Below are 22,995 nucleotides of genomic sequence, written 5' to 3' on the forward strand. Positions count from 1 at the left end.
AACAGGCTCTTGTGTGGACTACCATAGTAGTTTTCAGCCCAGGCTAGTTTACTTGGTCAGGTTCCTTTGGGGGAGATGCATTTCCTATGTAATTCTTTTTGTTCTTGGCTGTGATCTTCCTGGGAGTGTTAGAAAGAACTCCTTTGGGCAGCCTGGAGGAGTTATTTGGCACCAAGGTAGTTTCTTTTCCTTCCAGAAAGTGCCTGGGTCCTTGGAAGTTTCTGTCCCCCAAGGAGTGATCTTTGAACTAGGACACATTGTATATTTCCTAGTGTAAGAAACCAGACCCCCCTGAAAACAAGGAGGTTTCCTGGGAGGCTGTAGTCAGGATTCAGGTTGTAGGGGGTGGAGTGTTTGACAGGAGTCCCCACCGATGGCAGAACCACTGGTATTGCAATGATGTGTCTGTGGTGGCAATTTTTGGTAGGTCAGGACGTGCCATATTTATGTGACTTGGAATTAAATTGGGATTTCTCAGACACCCTCAATTTTCCAACCCCTAATTGAAATACGCAAGGCAGATTGTTGTTTGTTTGAGGAAGTGAACTCTGTGTGAAATTGTCAGGAGAGCTTATTCAGGAGAACCCTGGTGGTGATATAAATGGAAACACATGATGTTCTAAATCCAGCTCAGACTTGGTAATGGACACATGGAACCAGTGTCTGGTTGCAGGAGAATATATGCATTTGTTACCCATAGTCATGTCTCTGCAACAGTGGATTAGCTAATGCCAGGGCCTTCAAAAAAACGAAGACAAATTTTGTGGCCCTGTTAAAAAGCAGCTCTTTTTTTTACTGCACACCTGTTATAGGAGCTACCATACACACACACACACATACACACAAATAACAAGTGTTGGTGAGGATGTGGAGAAATTGGAACTCTTGTGCATTGTTGGTGGCAACGTAAAATGGTGCAGCCACTTGGGAACCAGTGTGGAGAGTCCTCAAAAAATTAAAAAAATAGAACTACCATAGGATCTAGCAATCCCAACTCTGGGTATTTACCCAAAAGAATTGAAAGCAGGGTCTTAAAGAGATATTTGTACATTCATGTTCATAGCAACATAGTTTATAGTAGCCAAGGGGTGGGAACAACCCAAGTGTCCAATGGCAGATGCATTGATAAAACAAAATGGGGTATATACATATAGTGGAATATTATTCAGCCTTTAAAAGGAAGGCAGTCCTGTCGCATGCTACAGTGTGGATGAACCTTGAGGACATCATGCTTAGTGAAGTGAGTCACGAAAAGACGCAGATATATGTGATTCCACTTATATGAGGTATCTAGAGTAGCCAGGTCATAGAGACAGAAAGCAGGATGTTGGTTGCAAGGGATGGGGTGGTGGTGATGGGGAATTGTTTAATAGGTACAGAGTTTCTGTTTTGCAGATGAAAAAGAGATTCTGGAAGTCAGTAGCATGAATATTGTAATAGACTTAGTCCTGCTGAACTGTACTCTTAGAGATGGTTAAGGCAGTATTGGTAACTTTCATGTGTGTTTTATCACCATTTTTTTAAGTGGCCCCTTAGGAGTTCCCTCGTGGCTTAGCAGGTTAAGGATCTGGCATTGTCACTGCAGTGGTGCATGTTTGATCCCTGTCCCAGGAACTTCCACTGCTGCAGGTGCAGCCAAAAAATACAAGCAGTGCCTTAATTCAAAGCTGTGGGTAGTGTTTAAGGAGTGGCATTACCAGAACAAATGCAGCCCAGCTGCATGACTGAATCAGGCTCTGGATTTCTGAGTGTGCAGGTGGTCCTGCTCTTTATCGTTCGTGAAAAGTGAAGGAATCCAGCTCTCCCCAATTCCTGATAGTGGCCTCTTGGATCAAGTTCATTGTAATCTTGACCACATTCTTGGTCCTGAAGCAGAAAGGGGGCCCTTACCATGGGGTGGGAAGAGCTTTAGATGGGTCCATCTGATGTCTTACTGCCTGTAGCATTTATAGTACATTGTACTCCGTTTTTATTTGCTTCTACTGGGATGAGAGCCAAGCCAGTAAAAGGCAAACAGCATTAATTCAGTGATGACATATGCCACTGAAAACTGTTTTTCTCTTTTTTTTAAATTTTTTTTTAAAAAGCAGAATGGAGACACTTTACTGAGCTTCTGGTGGATGCTTAAATAAAAGCTGGGAGGGAGGCAGGCTATGGACAGGTCATTCAACCTCACCTCCCTCCTGCAAATGCTCGGCGAGGATTAGATATTAGATAGCATTTTGCTCTTAGTCTCCTTTGGACAATGTTTCTGAAACAGGTTCATTTGCTAAGTCCCAGCTCTGACCTCCCTTCTTCTGTCTGACCTGGCAGCCCTTCATCTCACATCACAACCATGGAAGGGTAGGTATATATAAGTTGATATCCCCTTTCCGTTTTCATCCTCTTACACGCAGATTAGCAAGATGCAGCCCTGGAAAGAGTATGAAGAAGGTCCAGGTTCACAGAGGGGAGTGGCCCACATTGTATAGATGGAGCAGCAGTCTGATTTGTTTCTAATTGGTTGGAAAATAAAATCTCTTTGAAAATAAATATTACATTGGGAGAGCTGTCTGGTACAGAAACAGTCTCTTCTCTTGAGCCAAGTTAGTGATTTCAGAATCCTGGTCAGGAGTTTATTAAACCATGATTTTTACTTTTGATCATAAGGCCTTTATAAAAGCCCCAAGTATGTGTTGTTCTGCTAGTCCCTTGTGGGTCAAAGTACCATTCTGAAGCCTGAAATTAGACTGGCCAGAGGGAGCTGGCAGCAGGAGTCAGGGTGAAGAAAGCAGGTCTGGTGTGTGACATTAGGGAGCAGTAAGGACTGTGGCAAACTAATGAATCACATCCTGTCTTAGAGAGCATGCTGCTTGGTTCCAGCTGACATTTTCCATGTGGGAATGTGGGCCTGTGTTGACAATCTTGAACATTTCCAGAAGCTTCTATTTTTTTAATTTTGATTTTTAATTTTGATTTTTTCTTGTTGTTGTTAACTCAATTGCTTATTAAGTGTTGGCAGCTAACTCACAATTCAGTTAATAAGTCCCAATGGAGAGATGCCATGCCAGACACATCTGTGGGCTGCCAGTTCACGCAACCCATGACAGGCAGGAGTGAAAGGGCTTGTCCTACTGGGAAACCAAACTGGCTGACGAATCAGAGATGGAGGCGAGAAGGAGCTGCATCAACTCAGGGGTCCTTCCCTTGTCCTGGTGTCAGGACTTGGGTGTTACAGAGAGAGGAGAATCTTCCAGGAACTGGGCAGCCAAGCTCTGCTGGAGCTTTCAGGAGGCAACTAGTTATAAGTGAAGCTCTGAACAAAAGTGAACTGCTCCTAACAGTTGGGAGCATCCAACTGTCTGCACTGTTGCCTGGTTCCATTGAAAGGAAAAGAATGAACATCCTCTGGACACCTCCTTTGTGTCAGGCACGATGCTTAATGCTAGACTGCTCAGGTCTGGCTTTCCAAGGATACAGCCCATGCAATCACACAGGCCTGTCCTCAGAAGGCCCTGTGCTTGCCTTCATGTTCTGCTCTCGCCATCATGAAACCCTTTAATCATTTTTGAACATTTTGGATCTGACACAATCTGCTTTGCATGGATGATCTCATTTAATCCTTCTAAGTCCCCTAAGAAGGGTGCATTATCATCTGTTTCCCTTTGAGAGAGGAGCGACCAGAGGCTCAGAGACAGGCAGTCACTTACCCAAGGTCACACAGCTAGAAAGGCCTGAGCTAGAAATTGTAGTCAGGTCTGCCTGACTCTTGAAGGGCAGGCACCCTCATGAAGGTTCTTGCTGTTCCCAAGGGCACTGCTGAATCCCTCAGGAGAGTGACAGGACCAGATTTCACGTGATTGTGCGGCCAAGGGATAAAATCGGCTCCTGGTACCGTGAGGACAAGGCAGGGCTGGGAATTGTAACACGAAATCAGCTTTATCATCCCCACATGGAAGTCCAGCAGCACTCACAGTTTTGCCTGACCTTTATGTAGGAGACCTGGGCAAACCCAGCTGCCTGCCATTGGTCAAGGCCAAGCTCAAACTACCGTCAGAATCATTTCCCTAGGTCTCACTGCAGGCTGTTGCCGGTCTAAATTCTGCTCCATAGAAACTGCCATTTGGGGGCTGTCCTGAGAGGGTTTTTTTTTTAATTGTTATTTCCCCAATACAGTTTTTTTTTCTACTGAACAGCAAGGTGACCCAGTTACACATACATGTACACATTCTTTTTTCTCACATTATCATGCTCCATCATAAGTGACTAGACATAGTTCCCAGTGCTACACAGCAGGATCTCATTGCTAATCCATTCCAAAGGCAATAGTTTGCACCTATGAACCCCAAGCTCCCAATCCACCCCACTCCGTCCCTTTCCCCCTTGGCAACCACAAGTCTGTTCTCCAAGTCCATGATTTTCTCTTCTGTGGAAAGGTTCCTTTGTGCTGTATTTCAGATTCCAGATATTTTGGATATTGTTCTCTCCCTCATCCCCTCCAAAAAAAAAAAAAAAAAAACCCACACAGGTGTCATGAGGTTTTTTTTGTCTTTTTGCTATTTCTTGGGCCGCTCCCGCGGCATATGGAGGTTCCCAGGCTAGGGGTCCAATCGGAGCTGTAGCCACCGGCCTACACCAGAGCCACAGCAACGCGGGATCTGAGCTGCGTCTGCAACCTACACCACAGCTCACGGCAACGCCGGATCGTTAACCCACTGAGCAAGGGCAGGGACCGAACCCGCAACCTCATGGTTCCAAGTCGGATTCGTTAACCACTGCGCCACGACGGGAACTCCCTCATGAGGTTTTAGAAAGAGAAATGGCTCAGTCATGAAACCTGGGTGGGAGCCAGCCTACTGAGGCCTCCTCCCCCCTGTGCGGGCCTGTGTTCTCTCCCCTGACAGTGAGGAGGGTGTGTTGATGGCTCACAGAATTCTCTGGGTCCTGGAGCTGAGAGTCAGATGAAAATCTAACCCTTGCTTGTGAGGGAGGCGGGAGGGACAGGCAGAATCACCAACACATGGGGTTTCAGAGATGATGTAATGTGCCACTGACCCTCACAAGCCGACCGTCTTTCCCTAGCCCCTCATAAGGTCTAGAAATTCTGGAGTGGTCACTGTTTACTGGCTAGGATCGCAGAAATACCACAGAGGCAGTATCTCTAGGAACTGTGTAGAGGCCTCGGGTGAGGGGCAGTTTTGGCCAAAGGTCCTTTTCAGTGATAGAGGATGAGTAGGAATTTGTATCCTGACTCCTCCGCACACCTGCCCAGGCAGGAATCCTTTTCTCTAAGAAGGCAAGGAAAGAAAGACTACATTGGGTGTGCAAAGGCTTCCTGCGCTAGACACCAAGTTCACTGGACGTTTGGCCTGTAACATCAGCCCTCCTGCCCTGTTTTCCATTTGCAGGACCATTTGGGCTTTGAGATTCCCTGCTACCAGCCAGATAATTACCTGGCTGGGCTGCCTGCTGCTGGAGCTCGGCAAGCTTATTCTCATTTGCAATTGGTTAACCTAGTGGTCTGTAACCAGAGCTTGGTGATTAAAGCATTATGTCAAGGGAGACATCTGATGCTTGTCTGCCTCAGCTTACAATCTTGCAGTGGCAAGTTCTGGGGCCCCAAACCAGTTCCCTTAATTCAGCCTACAACCCTTGCTGATGTGGCTTCTAACTCTCCCTCTCAGCCCCTCTCCCCCTCCTTCTTCTACCCCCACCCTCTCTGATGGAGGGTGCCCTCTCTGGGGAACCCACCTGCCCTTGAATTTGCCTTGGCTAACTCCCCTTCAGGCTTCAGGTCCCGCCCTAAGGTCAGAAAGCCCCTCCAGAATCCCTGGGTGAGAACAGCTGTTCTCCTCAACCCCTTGTGCTTCCCCTGGCTTCACATTCATTTGATTCCAATTGCTTGTTCACATGTCTGCTCCTCCCCATTTAAATTCCTGCCCTGCGGGCACAGGGATATTCTTGTCTGATGTGCTGCTGTGTCCCCATCCGCTAGTACCATGCCTGGCACTCACTCAGGGCTTGGAAAATAGCTGCCTGATGGAAAGCTGTGGAGCAAGGGATCCTGAGAACTGGGCTGGCAGTTAGGAAGGCATGTTATAAAGCACCCATTGTCCTGCTGTGGTTTTTAATCAGAGTGCCTCACTTGCCTGTCCCTGTCTTTTTACCTGTGAGCTGGGCCTAAATCTGGCCTTGCCTGTGCATGTCACAAAAGAGGTGATCAAGGCGCACTGCCTTCAAGGAAACCTGGTAAAAGCTCTATAACCCACTTCTTCATTCCCAGGCCTTGCCTCTTTAACAAACTGCTCCCAGGGCCAATTATCTCTTTCCTGCTTAGCCCACCTTCTCTCTCTTGCAAACCCAGCCTGATTAGCCCTGCATTTAGTCCATCCTGTGGAGGACGCTCGGGGCTGGCTGACACTGGCCTCATTTTAGCAGAGCTGGAGGAGTCCTTGCTGAGCACAAGCCAGCCAGCTGCTGCCTTTGGATGTTTCCATGGGCTTCTCCCTCCCCACAGTGAACCTTTGCTTTCTTGCCCCCTGCCTCTTGTGACTGTCTCTGTGCACCTGTGCTCCTTCCAGCCCCACGCTGCACCTGACCTTCACCTGGGCCACCTGGAGATTTCCAGGCGTCTGCCCCACAGCACAGGAGGCTAAGTTTTTGGTGTGAGGCCGCCGGGAACTTGTGAAGATCCTGGGGGCCTGAGAGAGGCAGAACAAGGAGCTGCTGGGGTAAGAGGCGCTGGTTGACCAGAGAGAATCCTGGACCATTTCACAAGCTTCCCCTCTTAACCCCTAGACTGGCTCCTGTTGAGAGGCTGACGTGTGCTGGGAGCTGTGCAAGGCATGGCTGCTCATCTTAGAGCTGTTAGAAGGGTGGGGTGGGGGGCAGGTAGGAAATGGGATCAGAGAAAAAGCTTTTGAATTAAATTTGAGGATCTCTGGTGACCTGGGGGGGTGGGAACCGACGCACAGAGGGGTCTGGGTGCACCTGCTGGGATTGCTGTTGTATTGAGTGGCTGGCTGAGATTCTGGGGGAGAGCACTATTGCCCTAGCTTGTGTCCTCCTCTCACCCTTGGCCATGAGATGTGGACAGTTGTCCCATCAGGACTGTCTGTTAGGGAGACCGCATGGTTTCCCAAAGCAGAATTGGGGTGCCGTTTCCAGAGGAAGGGGTAATGGGCGCTAAGCCAACAAAACAATCCCCATTGTAGTCACATCCAGTCATCTTAGTAAAACCCATCATCCACTCCTTCCCTGCTGCCCCACCTGCGAGGCTCACCTGCCTCTTTTCGGAGGCAAGTTCGGGGCTACGGTGGGACTTGGGCACATTTCTTAGGTGTATCCCAAGGCCGCTCAGGGTCAGTTACTTTCTTGGAGTGAGGCTGGGTGTCTGTCTCCTGTGCAGCTCTTTTTACAAACATCTTGAACTCTGTCTGCTAGTCCATCCCACTGGTGGTTAAAAGGCGCAGCCTACAGAGAAGGCCCGGTTTGCGTTGGGACTCAGGAGGAAATGGTGTGGGCCGTGGATCACCCCTCTCATCTTCGGGCAGCCCAGTTCTCCAAAAACCACCCAAAACCGCAGCCCAATTCTCCATCACACTCTGGCTCCCTGTCTCCTTTTCTCGGCTAACCTCCATCCGCTCACTGACATGGTTTCTCTTTGCAGCAGAGAAGAACACCTCTGGAATGATGAGCCGCTCCTCTCCAGGGAGGATGGAGTGGATCATCCCTCTGATTGTGGTATCAGCCTTGACCTTTGTGTGCCTCATCCTTCTCATTGCTGTGCTCGTTTACTGGAGGTGAGTCAGCCAGGCAGCCCTGACAGGGTGATGTGGGGGCTGGATTCTGCTGTAACTACGCTGCCCTTGTCGGTGGAGGGGGTGAGGGCTGGCCCAAGGGGAGGGAAACCCGTGGGGCCTCTTCATTCAGAAAGTAAGGTAATGACTGATTCACTTAGCTGTACACCTGAAACTCACATAACATTGCAAATCAACTATACACCAATAAAATTAAATTAAAAAAAAAAAGAAGAAGAAGAAAGATTAGGTAGCAGGAGTGTTTCTAGTGCCACCAACCTGAGAGTCTGCAGGAAATCAGTGGGATAGAGCCACTATTGGGATTAAGGCACTTAAGATGAGCTCCTAGGATTTAATGCCAAAGAGTTTTTTGGCTAGGAATCAGAGAGATCCAGGTTCAAATCCCAGCCCTGCTATTTGCTGGCTACAAACCCCATTTCCACTTTGAGCTTTAGTTACTAAACCTGCGCAGTGAGTTAATCAGTTTCATAGCATTTCCCATTTCCCTGAGACCGTGCTCCCCTTTGTCATAGCCACACAATTGCTCCTCTTGACCTTAAATTTTTTTCATAGCCTTTTGCTGAAAATTCAGTGATAGGAAAGTTTTTGTCATGTTGTATGACATTTAATACACATGAGATAAAAATGGCTGATGGGAAGCCCTCCTTATTTATATTATCATCCTCCTTGAACTGGTTCTCACTGCCTCCCACGGGAAGCCTGCTTGCAGCTTCTATTTGAAACGTCTGTGTTTTTTTTTTTCAGTGATACACTCTCATTTAGTTTAACTGAGTGAGGCAGGCTGCCCACTGGGTTGGCCTGGCTGCCTTCACTGCTCAGACTAAGAGAAGAAGTTCCTGCCCCCTAACAAGCTTCATCAGTTGTGAACAGGTGTCATGTTTCTATCCCTCCCTTGCTCTTCCTTTGGTTTTTATTTATTTTGACTGCCCCACAGCATATGGAGTTCCCAGGCCAGGATCAGATCCGTGCCACAGTTGCAAACTAAGCCACAGCTGCAGCAATGCCAGATCCTTAACCCACCAGGTTAAGGATCGGACCTGTGTCCAAGTGCTCCCAAGACACTGTAGATCTTGTTGTGCCACAGCAAGAACTCCTATGTATATATACACACACACACACACATATGTATACATATATATGTGTATATTATATATATAATACATTATGTGTGTATATATATGTATGTACATGTATATGAATAATATATGTTTATATTCACAGCTTGTTTTAAAATAATCAGAGCTTTAAACTTCTTCTAGTAGATTCTGCCTTTGAGCTTTTACCAAACTCCTAACGCTAGTATACAAAAGTGAGCATGAAGAAGAAAGTTCTTATAGAGCAAGCAAAGCAAAGTTGCATTAGCATTAGGATGGGTGAGTTAGCTAAGCATGAGAACAGCCTAGAGGAGACAAGGACCTATTTTCTGTCCAATTTTTTTTCATAGTTAATAATGTGAAGTAAGGGAGAATTGGGGAGCTCACATAGGAAATGGGTAACACAGCAGAGACATATATTTCCTCTGGAGATGCAGTTTTGAAGCTAGAACAGCAGTGCTTCTCGCCTGCCTTTTGAGGCTCTTTGAGAATGGATGATGGGCAAACAGACTTGACGTGAGGAAGAGTGCTGAGGCAGATCAAAACCTTCTGGAGCTTTTCTCCATTAGTGCCCTGCTGTAAGATGTTGGTGTTTACTAAAGTTTACATGGTCCTATTTTGGCACTAGCTGCTGTGCCAAGCCCTTGGCAGGCACCATCTCACGTGATTCCTTTTTTTTTTTTTTTTTTTTTGCTTTTTAGGGCTTCACTTATGGCACGTGGAGGTTCCCAGTCTAGGGGTCAAATTAGAGCTTCAGCTGCTGGCCTACACCACAACCACAGTAACACAGGATCCAAGCTAAATCTGTGACCTACACCATAGTTCACGGCAATGCTGGATCCTTAACCCACTGAGCGAGGCCAGGGATCAAATACACATCCTCATGGATACTAGTTGGGTTCATTAACTACTGAGCCATGAAGGGAACTCTTGATGTAATTCTTAAAACAAGTGTATATGGTGAGGATTGTTACCATCCGTGTTTGTAAAGGAAAGGACCACAAGCTTGGGGAATTGACTTGCCCAGCGTCCTGCAATAAGTAGGAGACTCTAGTTTTGAGCGCAAGATGTCTTCAGTCTGGAACCCATAAGCTTCTTTAACCACCGAGATATATACCCAGTGCTGTACCCAGTGTTGTGAAAGCTGAGCATGATGGATGTTCAGCCAAGTCAGATGGAGTCGGGATTATTGGGCCTGTTGCGCCAGGGCCTCGTGGTCAGACTCGCCTGCCCGCTTTAACCAGGGGAGGCAAAGGGAACTGACATTTGTGAAGATGCCCACCATGGGCTAAGCAATGTGTGCTCTTCTCATCCACTGCTGGTCAGAACCATGCCTGTTCCAACCACGCCTTAAGCACAGCAAAAACAGAGTCATGACGCTTCATGCTCAGGAGCATCAGGCCCAGTACTTTCAGGAGATGGAACAAGGAAGACAGCTTGGCATGTTTTGTGGCTCTGTCTCTGGGATCTGCTCTCTCTCTCTCTCTTTCACTGTATGTCCCTTTCTCTTGGGCAGGCCCTCTGCTATCTTTACATAGTGGCCTCTGGCCCCTATTTGACTTTGGACTTGAATCTCCTGATCCCAGTGGAAAGGGACTCTCTCTCCTCCACCAGTGCCAGTGAAGTCCCAAGATGACATTTCTTAGGACTGACTCAGGTCTTTTGTCCATCCCCAGAGCCCTCTGGCAGCCAAGGGGAATGAAGACTTGTTGTGCATGGGTCTCATATGTAACTCTGGAACTCATAAATGAGGTCATTGCCACAGAAACCATGTGCATTGAAGCTGGACAACAGATGTTTTCCCAAAGGACCATCAAGACCCAGAGAGGTGACTGACTGGATGCAGGTGCCAGGCAGACAGAAGCAGGCAGTGTCCCCTCTGAAAGCTAGGAAGTTGGAATTAAGGACGGGAGGGGTTTCCACTGAGAATTAGAACATGGATAGCAGGGGGAATAAACCCAAAAATAGTGGAAAAGAAACATGGCAGGTGTATGAGCTCAGCGTGGCCAGCCTTGGGTTCTCAACAGGACTCTAGTGTCACCAGGTGTGTGCCATGCCCTGGAAAAAGGGAGTCTGCTTTCAATATCATCTCAACTGCAGGACAGTTGGAGAGTGCATTTAGGTGTTTAGAAGGTTCAGCTAGGTGTTCGCTATTTGAGAAATAATAAAGCTATTTTACAATTACATGGGCTTCAGACCCCATGTGGGAACTATTCATGTGGTGCTTACAGAGTTGATGCCTCCTACTGTGCTGGGCCTGGTGATCCAGAGCTGAGGTCTCTTCCCTCAAGGCCTTCACAGAAAGGCTGCCGCCACCCCCACCACCACCTGCCCCCCTAGGGGCCCACAGGTGATGAATAGAGTAGAGTATGATGAGTGTGTGGGGAGGAGAAAATTCAGGTTGCTATGGCAGCACGTAGGCGGGACTTGGAGTCAGCCTGGGAAGTGGGGGTCGGTCAAGGAAAGCTCTCTGGAGGATCTGGTGCCCAAGCTGGGCCTTGAAGCAAGTAGCCCAAAGCCAGTGAAGCCAGAGGGAGAGAACTCAGGCTATCAGAAGCAGGTACCTGTAGTTCAATGTTGCTGGAATAAAGCATGAAGACTGGAGGGCCTAGATCTTGAAGGCCCAGATGCCACTGCCTGAGCGTGATGGAAAGACATGAAGGGCTGAAGCTGCAGGAAGGCAAGATAAGAAAGAGGCAACACTGGGCCAGAATCAGACAGCCTGGATTTGGGGCCAAGCTCCATTGGTCACTCACTATCTATGTCAACTTAGAGCATATATTCCTAACAGGAGTATGATTGTCCCCAAAGGGGTGAAAATGGGTTGGAAGGAGGTGAAAAATCTTTTTTGTGTATCAAGGGCAGATATATATCTATATATAGATATAGATATAGTACATACACAGATATAGTTTGTCACTGATATTAAAATTTCATTGGGAGGATGTGAATAGGAAAAAAATGTCTATGAAGACCCATTAGGGAGTGTCTTAGATAATACTCCTCCACTATCTTCCACGTCCTCCTCTGCAAAATAGAGTCAAGAAATGTGCCCATGGGTTCATATGAGGATTGGGTCTGAGCTCCGGGAAATGTCATCTCAGTGCCTGGTACGTGGTAAATATCAGATCTCTGACTTTAGGGAAAAATACAAATTTAATTCTGGGTCCTGCTGTGCCTAAAATGAAGCTATTGTTCCTGAATAAAGAAAATGAGATTTACAGATCTAAATGAATGTTGTCCCAGAAATGTAATCATAGTGTAGAACTACACACACTCCCTAGTCATATGTCCAAGGCTCGAATCATTACTTGAAAATAACGTGTGGAGTTTCCTTCTAGAATTCATTCCTTGGCGTGATCTCAGTTGTGCAAAGTACTTATCCTAGACATGGCTTGAAAGTTAACTGTTTTGGAGTTCCCACTGTGGCGCAGCAGAAATGAATCCAACTAGTATCCATGAGGATGCGAGTTCAATCCCTGGCCTCGCTCAGTGAGTCAGGGATCCAGTGTTGCCATGAGCTATGGTGTAGGCCGGCAGCTGTAGTGCTGATTTGACCCTTATCCGGAGAACCTCCATATGCCTCGGGTGTGGCCCTAAAAAGCAAAAAAGAAAGCAAGAAAGTTACCTGTTTGGAGATAAACATAGTATAAATTTAGGAGAACCTACTGAGCAGAACCACTTTGGACCAAAAAAAGGCAAGGGTGACTGACTGTAAAGCTAATGAAATTGGCTTGGATGATGCTCCTAATGGGCTTAGAGGCAATTGCAGAGGCGCCTACCCCCAAGTCATTAAAGACAAGACCCCACCCACACCCCCCGTCCCTCCCAAAACAACTTTGAAGCCCAGTGGTCAGCGTGGGCAGGACAGAGATAGGGTGCAGATACCCCCAGCGCCCAGTGACCTAAGGACATAAAGTGGACTTCTCACCTTGTGAAGTCTGAGGAGCTTGGGCAGCCCTTTCTCACCTGTGGTGGAGGAAACTTGATAGAAAAATTGATGAGGCATCTTGCTTTCCCCTTCATGGCCCAGAAGTGTAATTCTTCTCTCCAGGTTGCTCCCTGTTGGTCAGAAGTGGTCACACACCCCAAGGACATATAAGAATTGAGGGTCACACTGGTATTTGAGAAGCATGGCCAGAAGTATCCTTAAATACATAGGCCCATTGGCATCACTGGGTTAAGAGTGTGTTTCCTGCAAAGGACACCATTGGAGGCCAGTCATTAGTCTCATATATCACATTTGGCCAAAATGAAAAAATAAAAATCATTTAAAAAATAAAATTAAAAATATAGATGGAGAGCTCATATATATTTTGGTCAGCTGAAAGGTACACATAGGTCTCTTGGGGGCTATTTGAGCAGCATTTTTCCCAGTAGCAACATGGATTTGTGGGAGCAATTTCTTTTGAAATATGGTTGGCTGAGATGTTACTGGTAGTTCTTTTTTGAATGCTCCTTTGCAAAGGTCTGCTTTGAAGAGATATAGTCATATCCATAACACTGTAGACATTGCTGCCAAGCTAGGAAGAAATTTGGAGAGTGCTTGGGGACAAGCATCAGGGTGGTGGGGCAGCTAAAAAAGATAAAATTAAGGAAAATATCAACTAACACCACTTGCTTCCACTTTTATTTTTATTTTTTTATTTTCTATTTTTTGCTTTTTTGGGCCGCACCTGGGGCATATGGAAGTTCCCAGGCTAGGGGTCAGGTCAGAGCTACAGATGCAGGCCTACACCACAGCCAAAGCAACCCCAGATCTGAACTGCATCTGGGACCTACACCACAGCTCACAGCAGCGCTGGATCCTTAACCCACTGAGCAGGGCACAGGATCAAACCTGCAACCTCATGGTTCCTAGTCGGATTCATTTGCACTGTGCCACAATGGGAACTCCTTTTTTAAAAATTTTATTTTTATTTTATTTTTTGTTTCTAAATGGCGTCATGTAGGGGTGCAGAGCTGAAAATGTTTTTATTGAAATGAAGGAGAAATCAGTACTTCTTAAAGTGTGCTGCTTTGGCCTTATTCCTAAAGATGGTACCAAAACATACCTTTTGAATGACTACCCTCAGAAAGTGTGTTCCAAGAGCTCCCCCCACCCATCCCCCGTCTTACCAAGACAAGCTGTTTACGTGGCATCAATGTGCTGACATTCCTGAAAAGACTTGGAGCAGCACAGCTGCTGCCGCTCAGAAGAGGAAATTTTGGAGAAGGTTTCTTTGCGATTTGCATAATTTAAGGTAGATGCTGAGAGAAGAGCTCTACACAGGGTGTCCAGGCCATGTGCTAAGGCATGCATCTTTTTTATTTATTAAGTTGTTCCATAGAAGAGCTTAACAACCGTGAGCAAGACATTAGCGTCCACATAGAATTAGGAGTTCTGTGAAGGTATTTTAATTCCTTTTCTGCAGTCTTGAGGGAAATTGCTTTGAAGGCGGCTCTTCTCTCTCTGATGAGCAAAGAAAGGCTTACCCTGAAATAGCTTCTGATAGCTTTAGGCCTATATAGCCAAGAACATTTTATTGAGCATGCACCATACCATACATGTGCTAAGGGAATTATACTGCCACCCAGTTAGCATTCCAATCCTAGGAATTACTACATCCACTTTGCAGATCAGAAAACTGAGGCTTAGTAAGACTCACAGTGCTCATCTTTGCTGGATCCTGGCTTTGAACCCAGCCCATTTGACTTTATTGCCTGCTGTGTTAATCTCTACCTTATTTTGCCTAGATGAGGAATAGCATCTCTGGAGGCATTTACTTCCTTCCACAGCCTGTTTCTCTAGCATATGTTTGTGTGTTGTAAAGATCCCATCATTTGTATTTGCCAAAAGCACAGAGAAGAAAACTTAAGGGCCAACCATATTACCAGGTGTTTCTGAAGCTGAGTAGATTTTGATGTTGAATAATATCACCTTTCAGTTCTGTTCTGGGTCCCAGCTCATCAGTGCTGTCTTACCTTCAGGACAAATTGAGCATCTGAGTGATCATAATTCTAGCTTATAAAAGAATTTCCAAAAGTCTGGAACAGCTTTACTTCTCAGGTTCAGATAGGGCTGAGCTAGCTACACGGTCTCCAGAATAGAAAACTGGAAACTCTTAAGTACGAGTTGTAACATCTAACCCACGTTTGTTAAAGTTGGGTTAGAGGGGGAGTTCCCTGGTGGTCTGGTGGCTAGGATTTAGTGCTTTCACCACTGTGGTACAGTTCAGTCCCTGGTTTGGGAGCCAAGATCCCACATCAAGCCATTTCATGCCACGGCCAAAAAAACCAGTTTGGTATTAGAAGGATTTCACATTCTGATCTGAGAGATCACTGTCCTTCAGCACATGACCGAGCCATCTGTAAATTCTCTGCTAAATCAGTCCATACCAGTTTAGCTTCATTAGAAGATAGAAAAAAGTCTCTCTTTTATTCTCATCTTTAGACTTTCAGAAGTTTTGCCCGGTGTTGGTGCCTCTTCATTAATAACGCTGTTTATGAAAGCAAGTGTGTTTTATTGATATGTTATTTCCCCCCCCCCCCGGATGTTCAGAGGGAGACAGTATAATAAATATGAATGGCAAATGTGGGGCGGGGGTTGAGGGGGGTAACAGAACCTCTGACAAACAGATGCATGTGAGGTCAAGTGTGGGCATGTGCTAACACCCTCCTTGCTGGAGGAATGGGTGACCACGTGTGTGTGCACAGTGGAACTCGGATCCCTCCTGGATTCCACAGAGCTGCTGTGAGCTGGGCACACGCCCTCTGCCCATCTGCTCTCGCAGCAGGCGCTTCCACGTGTGCTCTCTGGTGACTGAATTTGGTTTAGACATTCCTCTCACCCCACCCCCTTTGTCCGCAGGAAATGCACAAAGGAGACAAGTGCAATAGCAATGATTTCTCCCATGCACTTGATTGCGAGCACACAGCAAGGGGTGGGGGGACACTGCCGATCACTAAAGCCAATAATGGTGAATTAACACAAAGCAAACATTACCTTATGCTGTTAATGCTCCTAGCAGGCATGGGTGGAGACCAAGGTGTCAGGGACTGCATCACCTTTTTCCCAAGGGAGGAAATAGTGTCCAGAAGTGGAATGGACTTGCCCAGGATCACAAAGCTAGTATGTTTGGAAGTGTAGTTGACCTTTGAACAATGCAGGTTTGAACTGCAGGGGTCAACTTATCCTCGGATTTTCTTCAATAGCCAATACTACAATACTACACGATCTGCATTTTTTTGACTCCACGGAATCACAGACACAGAGGAACTGCAGATGCCGAGAGCCAACTACGTTATATGTGGACTTTTGACTGTGGAAAAGGTCATCACCCTAACCCCATGTTGTTCAAGGGTCAGCTGTACTCACACCCAGGGCTTTATTTTGTTTTACTGACCTAAGGCCCTTACAGCTGACATGTATCGTCCTTCCTTCATTTGTTCAAAGACATTTCTTAAGCATCTAGTTTGTGTCAGGCACTGGAGATGCAGCAAGGAGATGGAGTTCCTGCCTCCGGGAGCTTGTAGGTTAATGAGGAAACGAGCAGGTAAACAAAGGTTATCCCAGATAGGATCAAAAGCTAGTGGCCTTCTGTTTTATGTAGCTCACATGTTTTTTAAAAAATCTGAATTATTTTGAAAATAGGAAGATTTTGCTTTAAACCCCAGCCATCTGGGTTCTCATGGTAAACAGGGAGATCTGACACTGGTGTTCTCACTTTCCCTTGTGGCACTGGTGGGCTGAACAGAGCTGACTGTGGCCCCCTGCTCGCCAGTCTGCCCATCTCTGCCCTCCCCTGCTTGGCACAATCCCAAAGCCAGTGCTTCAGAAGGGAGACCGTGCTCTGGGAGCGGCTTGACCGACCATCACCCGAGTTGGGCAGGAGGGAGTCAGGAAAGGCTTCTTAGAGGAGAGGGTGCTGGGCTGTGATTTTCACAGAGCATAGAAGAGGGACAGATGCTCTAGGTGGAGGGAACTGTCAGAGCTGATGGAGAGGCACGTGGTCATGGCAGGTTCGGTACTCCATGGGGGAAAAACACCCTCAACCTGCCCTTTCTCTATGTAAAATGAAGATCGCTAGGAACAGACTCTTTTGGAAGCGATTCAGGGCATGTACCAAAGCTGCTTTTCTGCATCTCGTGTAAGGGAAGGAAGGAGAATCACAAGAGAGGTTTATAGGCAACTTTGTTCCAGTCTAGAAAAAGCCAGGCTTCCAAGTCATAATGTTTTGGAGGCTTGGTATGATCACCTTTATCTTTTCTGAAGACAGACCACTCGAGGGACCACTTGAATGCTAGACATTGTTTTTTCTTTCATAAACTGGTGATTGCCCAAGTCTCTCATCTCTTTCTGGAACCTGTATGTGTGGCCATAGTTCAAGAAGTTTTTTTTTTTTTTTTTTTTTAATTTATTCATTAGGAATAATTGCTACAATCCAGCTCTTCAAAGACTGACAATGTGTGGAGCCAGTGGGGAGAAGAAAGCACATTTCATGATGCCAAGCCTCAGAGGGTTGAGTTTCTGATGACACTGTGGTGTTAAACTGTCTTGCTCTGAGCTGCTAAAAGGCATGGGGGTGGGGAGCCCTTAGAGACCCCAGCTGTTCCTGAGGATGGGTCCCTATTTTTTTTCCGTCTCTGTGCAGCTGTGTGCAGGAGGATCTGGGTCACATGGCAGCTAATAGACTGGTCCCAGGCAACTTTTTCCTCAATAACTGTTTCCCAAGTGGCTACTCAGGGGCCTTTCAGAATTTGCAAGAACTGTCAGTTGTTATAGTAACCAGCCCCCTGCTGTCGAGTTGGCCCTGAGATGCCAGTCGACGCTCTCAGAACCAGATGAACACGTAGTCATTTAGACAAAAGTAGGGAGAGATTCACGCCTCAAGGTTGTCATTTAAACACATCTATAATACTTAAAAGACCCGACTGACTCTGTTATGAACTGTGAAGTGAATGGATACATTTTTAAACCAAGCTCACTTTTCAGGAAAGGAAAAATGTTCCCTTATAACCTTCAATCTCTGCCACATGAGCAATGCCTTTCTTTGGATTTCTCAGAAGTGTCCTCTGCCCCAGGGCTGCTCTGGACTGTCCTGTCCGGTTCTCAGGTAGCCCCCTCGATTATTTGAGATATTAGTTTTACGGCATTTGCTTCTCAGTGAAGTGTTGTCAGTTTACAGGGTGGTAGTTTTAAGCGCCTGTGATTGTGTGTGAGGAAAAACTGCGGAGATATCCGGCTCGGCTCCAAAATTCCCGAAAGAGTGAATCTGGCAGAATTCAGAGTAGGGCTAAGGGTTGAGAAGAAGTCTAAATATTTTAGGAAGCTGCAAATTTCAAGTTCTTATGAAAATTTGCAAAAACACTCCAACACACTCGTGATTTCTTCAAATTGATGTTGGTAGCCACACTGAGTTATGTCTGTGAGGTTTTGAGGACAGTTGTTATTCCAGAATGTACTCCATAGAGGGAGACAGGAAGTTCTGAACTACAGCACCCTCCCCACTTTCCCCCCGCAACACTTCAATCGTTTAAAAGTTTTGACTCATCCCAAATTTGGTTTCTGTGCCAAACACACTGACCCAACATGATGGAGTCTAATAATTATCAAAAATAAATAAAAAACTGTAGTGAGAGAGAAGAAAAATCTAATAGTTGAGAATTAGAGAATGTCCATTCCTAGAAAGCCACCAAGTAAACCAGAAGTTCACAAATGTTCTTTGGAGTCACATACCTGAATTCAAATTTCCGTGTGGGATTCAGTAGACCTTCCAAAAAAAGAACCTTCCTGTATCCAAGTTGTCTTAACCTGTCAACAGAGTTCAGAAAGCATAGGAATCCTTCCAGTGTGAAATCATATAGCCCAGTGTGACAAGAGTGCCTCTTTCAAATGCTAGAGCCAAGTCTCTGATACTCTGGTTATTTAAGTTTTAAGGGAAAATTAGTATATAGTAAGAACCCACTAGCTGCTACCCCTACCCTGAGATGCCCTTGTATGAATTTCCCCCATCTGCATTATAAATGAGGAAAGCATTTGTCCAGAGATGAGAGGGATGCATGGGCAAAAGACAAAACCCCAGATTGGTCTAACCCAACTCAGAGAAATTTGTGGTACCCAATAGGTTGCTACCAAATTCCATTTATTCCAGTGGTATTTGAAGCCATCCTCTTTGCCAGGGGAGCATATCAAAAGTGAAAGGATCACAGGTCATCACTGGGTTTGTGATATCCTTACATTCTGTTAGCACCGGGGGGGGGGGGTGTGATGCAGGTTTCTAATATGTAAAGACAGCTTTTTAAGAGCAAAGCATTCGTTTCACATTTCTTAACCCTCAGTGTAAAAAACCTTAATAAACCCAGGCATCTGTGTGTCAGCTTCCTCTTTGGAACGTGGTGGGGTTCGCCTGTTGGTGGGGTATGTCTGCGTTAGGTGGTGGGGGAGGGTGTTGGTGGAACTCTTGGTGGCCAATTGAAAGTACTGTCTTCTACACCTGTTCTCTTTTGTTTTTTGTCCATTTAGAGGGTGTAACAAAATAAAGTCCAAGGGCTTTCCCAGACGTTTCCGTGAAGTGCCTTCTTCTGGGGAGAGAGGAGAGAAGGGGAGCAGGTGAGGGGCAGTCAAGCTTAAGGTGGGAGGTCTCTTTGGCCGGGACTGGCTTGCCGGATTTCTGTTCTGTTGCCACGGGCATTGAAGTCCTCTAGACAGCACAGCGCTGAAACTCACCTGTCCTACCCCAGCTCCCAAAAAGTAAGACTTGCGATTACCAATGCAGCTTGCGGGTAGCTGGTAGCATTAAAGTATGTCCTGTGTGTGCTTGCTTTGCCTGATTTTGCCATTTGCGGGGAGGTTTTTATTTCTAGGATCGGGGAGTATTCTATGTTTGTGTGTCTGTATGTCTGTTGCATCCATTTTCTATCTGAGATTTCAGATACTTGCATGTTTGAGAGCTTTAAAAGAAACACTTTATGCATGCAGTTAGCCTTATGAGTGAAAAATATCTTTTAGAAACCTAAATTTATAGATGAGTTAAAGAGTAGAAAGGGAAGAGAGACATAAATGGGCACACCTTATGTGTTCTTCTGTAAGAAGGGTAAAAATTTTAAAATGAATAAAAATTTTAAATAGCTTGAATACTTGAAAAAATTATTACCCTGGAAAGATTTATAATAGACCTTTAGAAGTTAGGATTATGTAATCGTAGTCACCATACATGAGCCTTGGACAGTATTTCTGTAAGGCTTGTCTAGGCAACCTTCACAGAAGATAATAATCAATAGTTTAACATTAAATGGCCAATTATGATAGTTCACTAATCAATATTTTTTTTGTGAGTCGTTTCATTAATTTCAATGAACCATTTTGTTGAATTGACTTAGCATTTTTACAGGGAATTTTTTGTCTCTATTGGCTATGGGTAAATCAAATTATTAGATGAAATTGTAGATATCCACTCACTATATAATCAGGGGTGGCTGTGAGATCTAAGAAGTTTTAGTACAAGAATTGTGGAAGATAAATGAAAAATTCTGCAATCTATCTCCTTTTAAGCTGAACGGTGCAATTTTGGCCTTGTAGGGAAAGGCAGTGACTGCTGACACTGGTAATGTAATTATTCTTTCTATGATCTCTTTTTACTTATGGAAGTCTTCAATTTGGAATCCCATTTGCAAAACTCCAAGGGTAAAAACTGAAATAGAAACCCCTCTAGATAGCTTTGTCTTTAAAGATCTAATTTTAAGAGAGAGACCTTGGAGTTTTCTCTATGGCACAGTGGAAACAAATCCGACTAGGAACCATGAGGTTGCAGGTTCTATCCCTGGCCTTACTCAGCAGGTTAAGGATCCAGCGTTGCTGTGAGCTGTGGTTCGCAGACACAGCTTTGATGTGGTGTTGCTGTGGCTGTGGTGTAGGCCTGTAGCTGTAGCTCCAATTAGACTCCTAACCTGGGAACTTGCATATGCCTTGCGTGCGGCCCTTAAAAAAAAGAGAGAGAGACTTTGAACATCACTTAAATGCCTAACATTCATGCCCAGTCCATTATAAATGTAATGCGGCTTTTTGTGTTTCGGGGGGAGGGGGATTTTTTGTGGGGTTTTTTTGGTTTAGGGCCACACTCATGGCATATGGAAGTTCCCAGGCTAGAGGTTGAATCAGAGCTGCAGCTGCTGGCTTATGCCACAGCCACAGCAGCGCTCACAGCAGCACTGGATCCTTTAACCCTCTGAGCGAGGCCAGGGATCACTCTCACATCATTATGGATGCTAGTTGGATTCTTAACCTGCTGAGCCACAACGGGATCTCCCATTATGTGATTTTGACTGTAACACTCTTAAAAGCCAGCATTACCTCACGGATGGCACAAAAATAAATGCTCTTCCAGTTTCTAAGTCCAGAAATCATGCCATAGCCAGGTGGGCTGTTAGTAACTCTAATTTTTTGCTTGGCCCCAAATGTGGGAGTGGGCTCGATCTAAAATACATTTTAGATCCCGCGAGGCTATGTTTTGTTATAAAGCACTCCATCCCTCCAGTATTTTCTCTACTTCTGAGTGCCAGAAGCTGGGGGGAAGCACAGTTTTATGTAGGTCTGGAAGTTGAGAACTATCTTGGGAAACTACAAGTATTTATATTCAGTTACTTGTGAACCATATCTTTTCCTTTACTTTTTTTTTTTTTTTTTAATTGTATAGCACCTAAAAAAGACATTTTGGTTCAGGGAGTTGTGGGTTCTGACTGAAGCTCAGGGAGCTTTGTAAGTTACTCAAGGTGACCTGAGCCTCCTCAACTTAGCTAGAAAAATGGGTCTAATGATAGTTGCTTTTTGTGTGTGGTTGTTTTGAAGATTCAGTGAGGTGGTGTATGCGAAATGCTTAGTGTGTGAAGTTTGTCACCCCATTAGAAAATGAGGAAACTGAGACTCTTGTGCTAGGGCCACCCTGCTCAGATAGCCTAGAGGGGACTTCCCTGCTGTGGTCTAAGTCCTGAGCAGTGCTTTGTCTCCTCACTGCTCCACCCCCGACCCATCCTGTGCTGTGCTGACCAGTCCAGGATGCAGACAGGAGCCAGACCGATACCCTTTCCTCAAGTCTCTGCTCTTCCTTCTTCTGACTGCCCTGCCATACTCTTTTCCTCCAGAGCCTACTATTTCTCATTCCTCCTGAGGGTTCTGTGTCCTGAGGACCCTCCAGCCAGCCCACTCTCCCTTCCTCCCCCTCAACCACTCTGTCCCCATGAGCTTTCATGGAGACTGACCCAATTCCATCCTCTGCTGCTCTATAAAAAGCCTTCTAGGGAACGGGGCCCCCTCCTCCCAGGCTGCTGTGGGAGGCTTTGCTTCCATCAACCCCTCCACCTCCCGCCTTTGCCCTTTTGTCTAACCCCACTGGTCTTAACCAGCCCCTCCCCTGGAAGGAGGGAGGGGGCTGTGCCCTCTGAGAGTTGACAGAATAGCCAAGATGACAGCCGTAAGAAATGATCGCTGATGATCTCCCCAGAAGGAAGATGAAAAACCAATAAAAATCAGACCCAAGTATTTAATTTTTCAAAAAAGTCATAGATTTACGTTTTAAAGAGGTAATACTTGATGTGGTTCTATAATCAAAAAGTGTGAAGTTAAACATGCCCCTGATCTCCATCCTGTCAACCACCCACCCGACTTCCTCCCCCCCCCCCCCCGAAAATAGATAACCATGATTACTAGTTAGTTGTCTTTTCTTAGAGATTGTTCTCTGAGTGTGTATATGCATCTATACGTATCTCTATCACCTTGTCTCCTTTTACAGAATAGAATACGGCATACACTATCTTAAACGTTGCTTTGTTCCTATAACGTGATTTTTCTCTATGCATGTGTAGTTTTCTCATTATTTTTTTTAACAAAAAGCACAATTTTTAAAAATTAATTGTATTGTGATTTATTTAACCAGTCCCCTGTGGCTGTCATTTTGGTTGTTTTCAAGTCTTCTGTTATGACAGACAATAGTGTGTTGAATAACTTTGTGTTAATTTTGCAAGTGGATAAGTCTGTAGGATAAATTCAGGAAATTGTATCATGAGCTCCATGCACTTGTAATTTTTGTTTGTTTTTTTTTTTTTTGTATTTTTAGGGCTGCATCCAC

At 45.6% G+C, this 22,995-nt stretch overlaps 1 protein-coding gene across 2 annotated transcripts in view; it reads left to right on the forward strand.

Annotated features, from left to right (window-relative positions):
- Window positions 1-22,995, forward strand: part of PTPRG (protein tyrosine phosphatase receptor type G) — a 730,473-nt gene that overhangs the window by 633,300 nt on the left and 74,178 nt on the right. The window contains exons 13-14 of one of the 2 annotated variants that reach the window (XM_047778433.1): window positions 7,649-7,781; window positions 19,398-19,484. In XM_047778433.1, coding sequence (XP_047634389.1) covers window positions 7,649-7,781; window positions 19,398-19,484 — 220 coding nt within the window. The remainder of the gene's footprint in view (window positions 1-7,648; window positions 7,782-19,397; window positions 19,485-22,995) is intronic. The other variant, XM_047778440.1, reaches the window with a different exon arrangement.

The sequence above is a fragment of the Phacochoerus africanus genome, chromosome 1 (genome assembly GCF_016906955.1).
Source record: "Phacochoerus africanus isolate WHEZ1 chromosome 1, ROS_Pafr_v1, whole genome shotgun sequence".
Classification (NCBI taxonomy): Eukaryota; Metazoa; Chordata; class Mammalia; order Artiodactyla; family Suidae; genus Phacochoerus; species Phacochoerus africanus.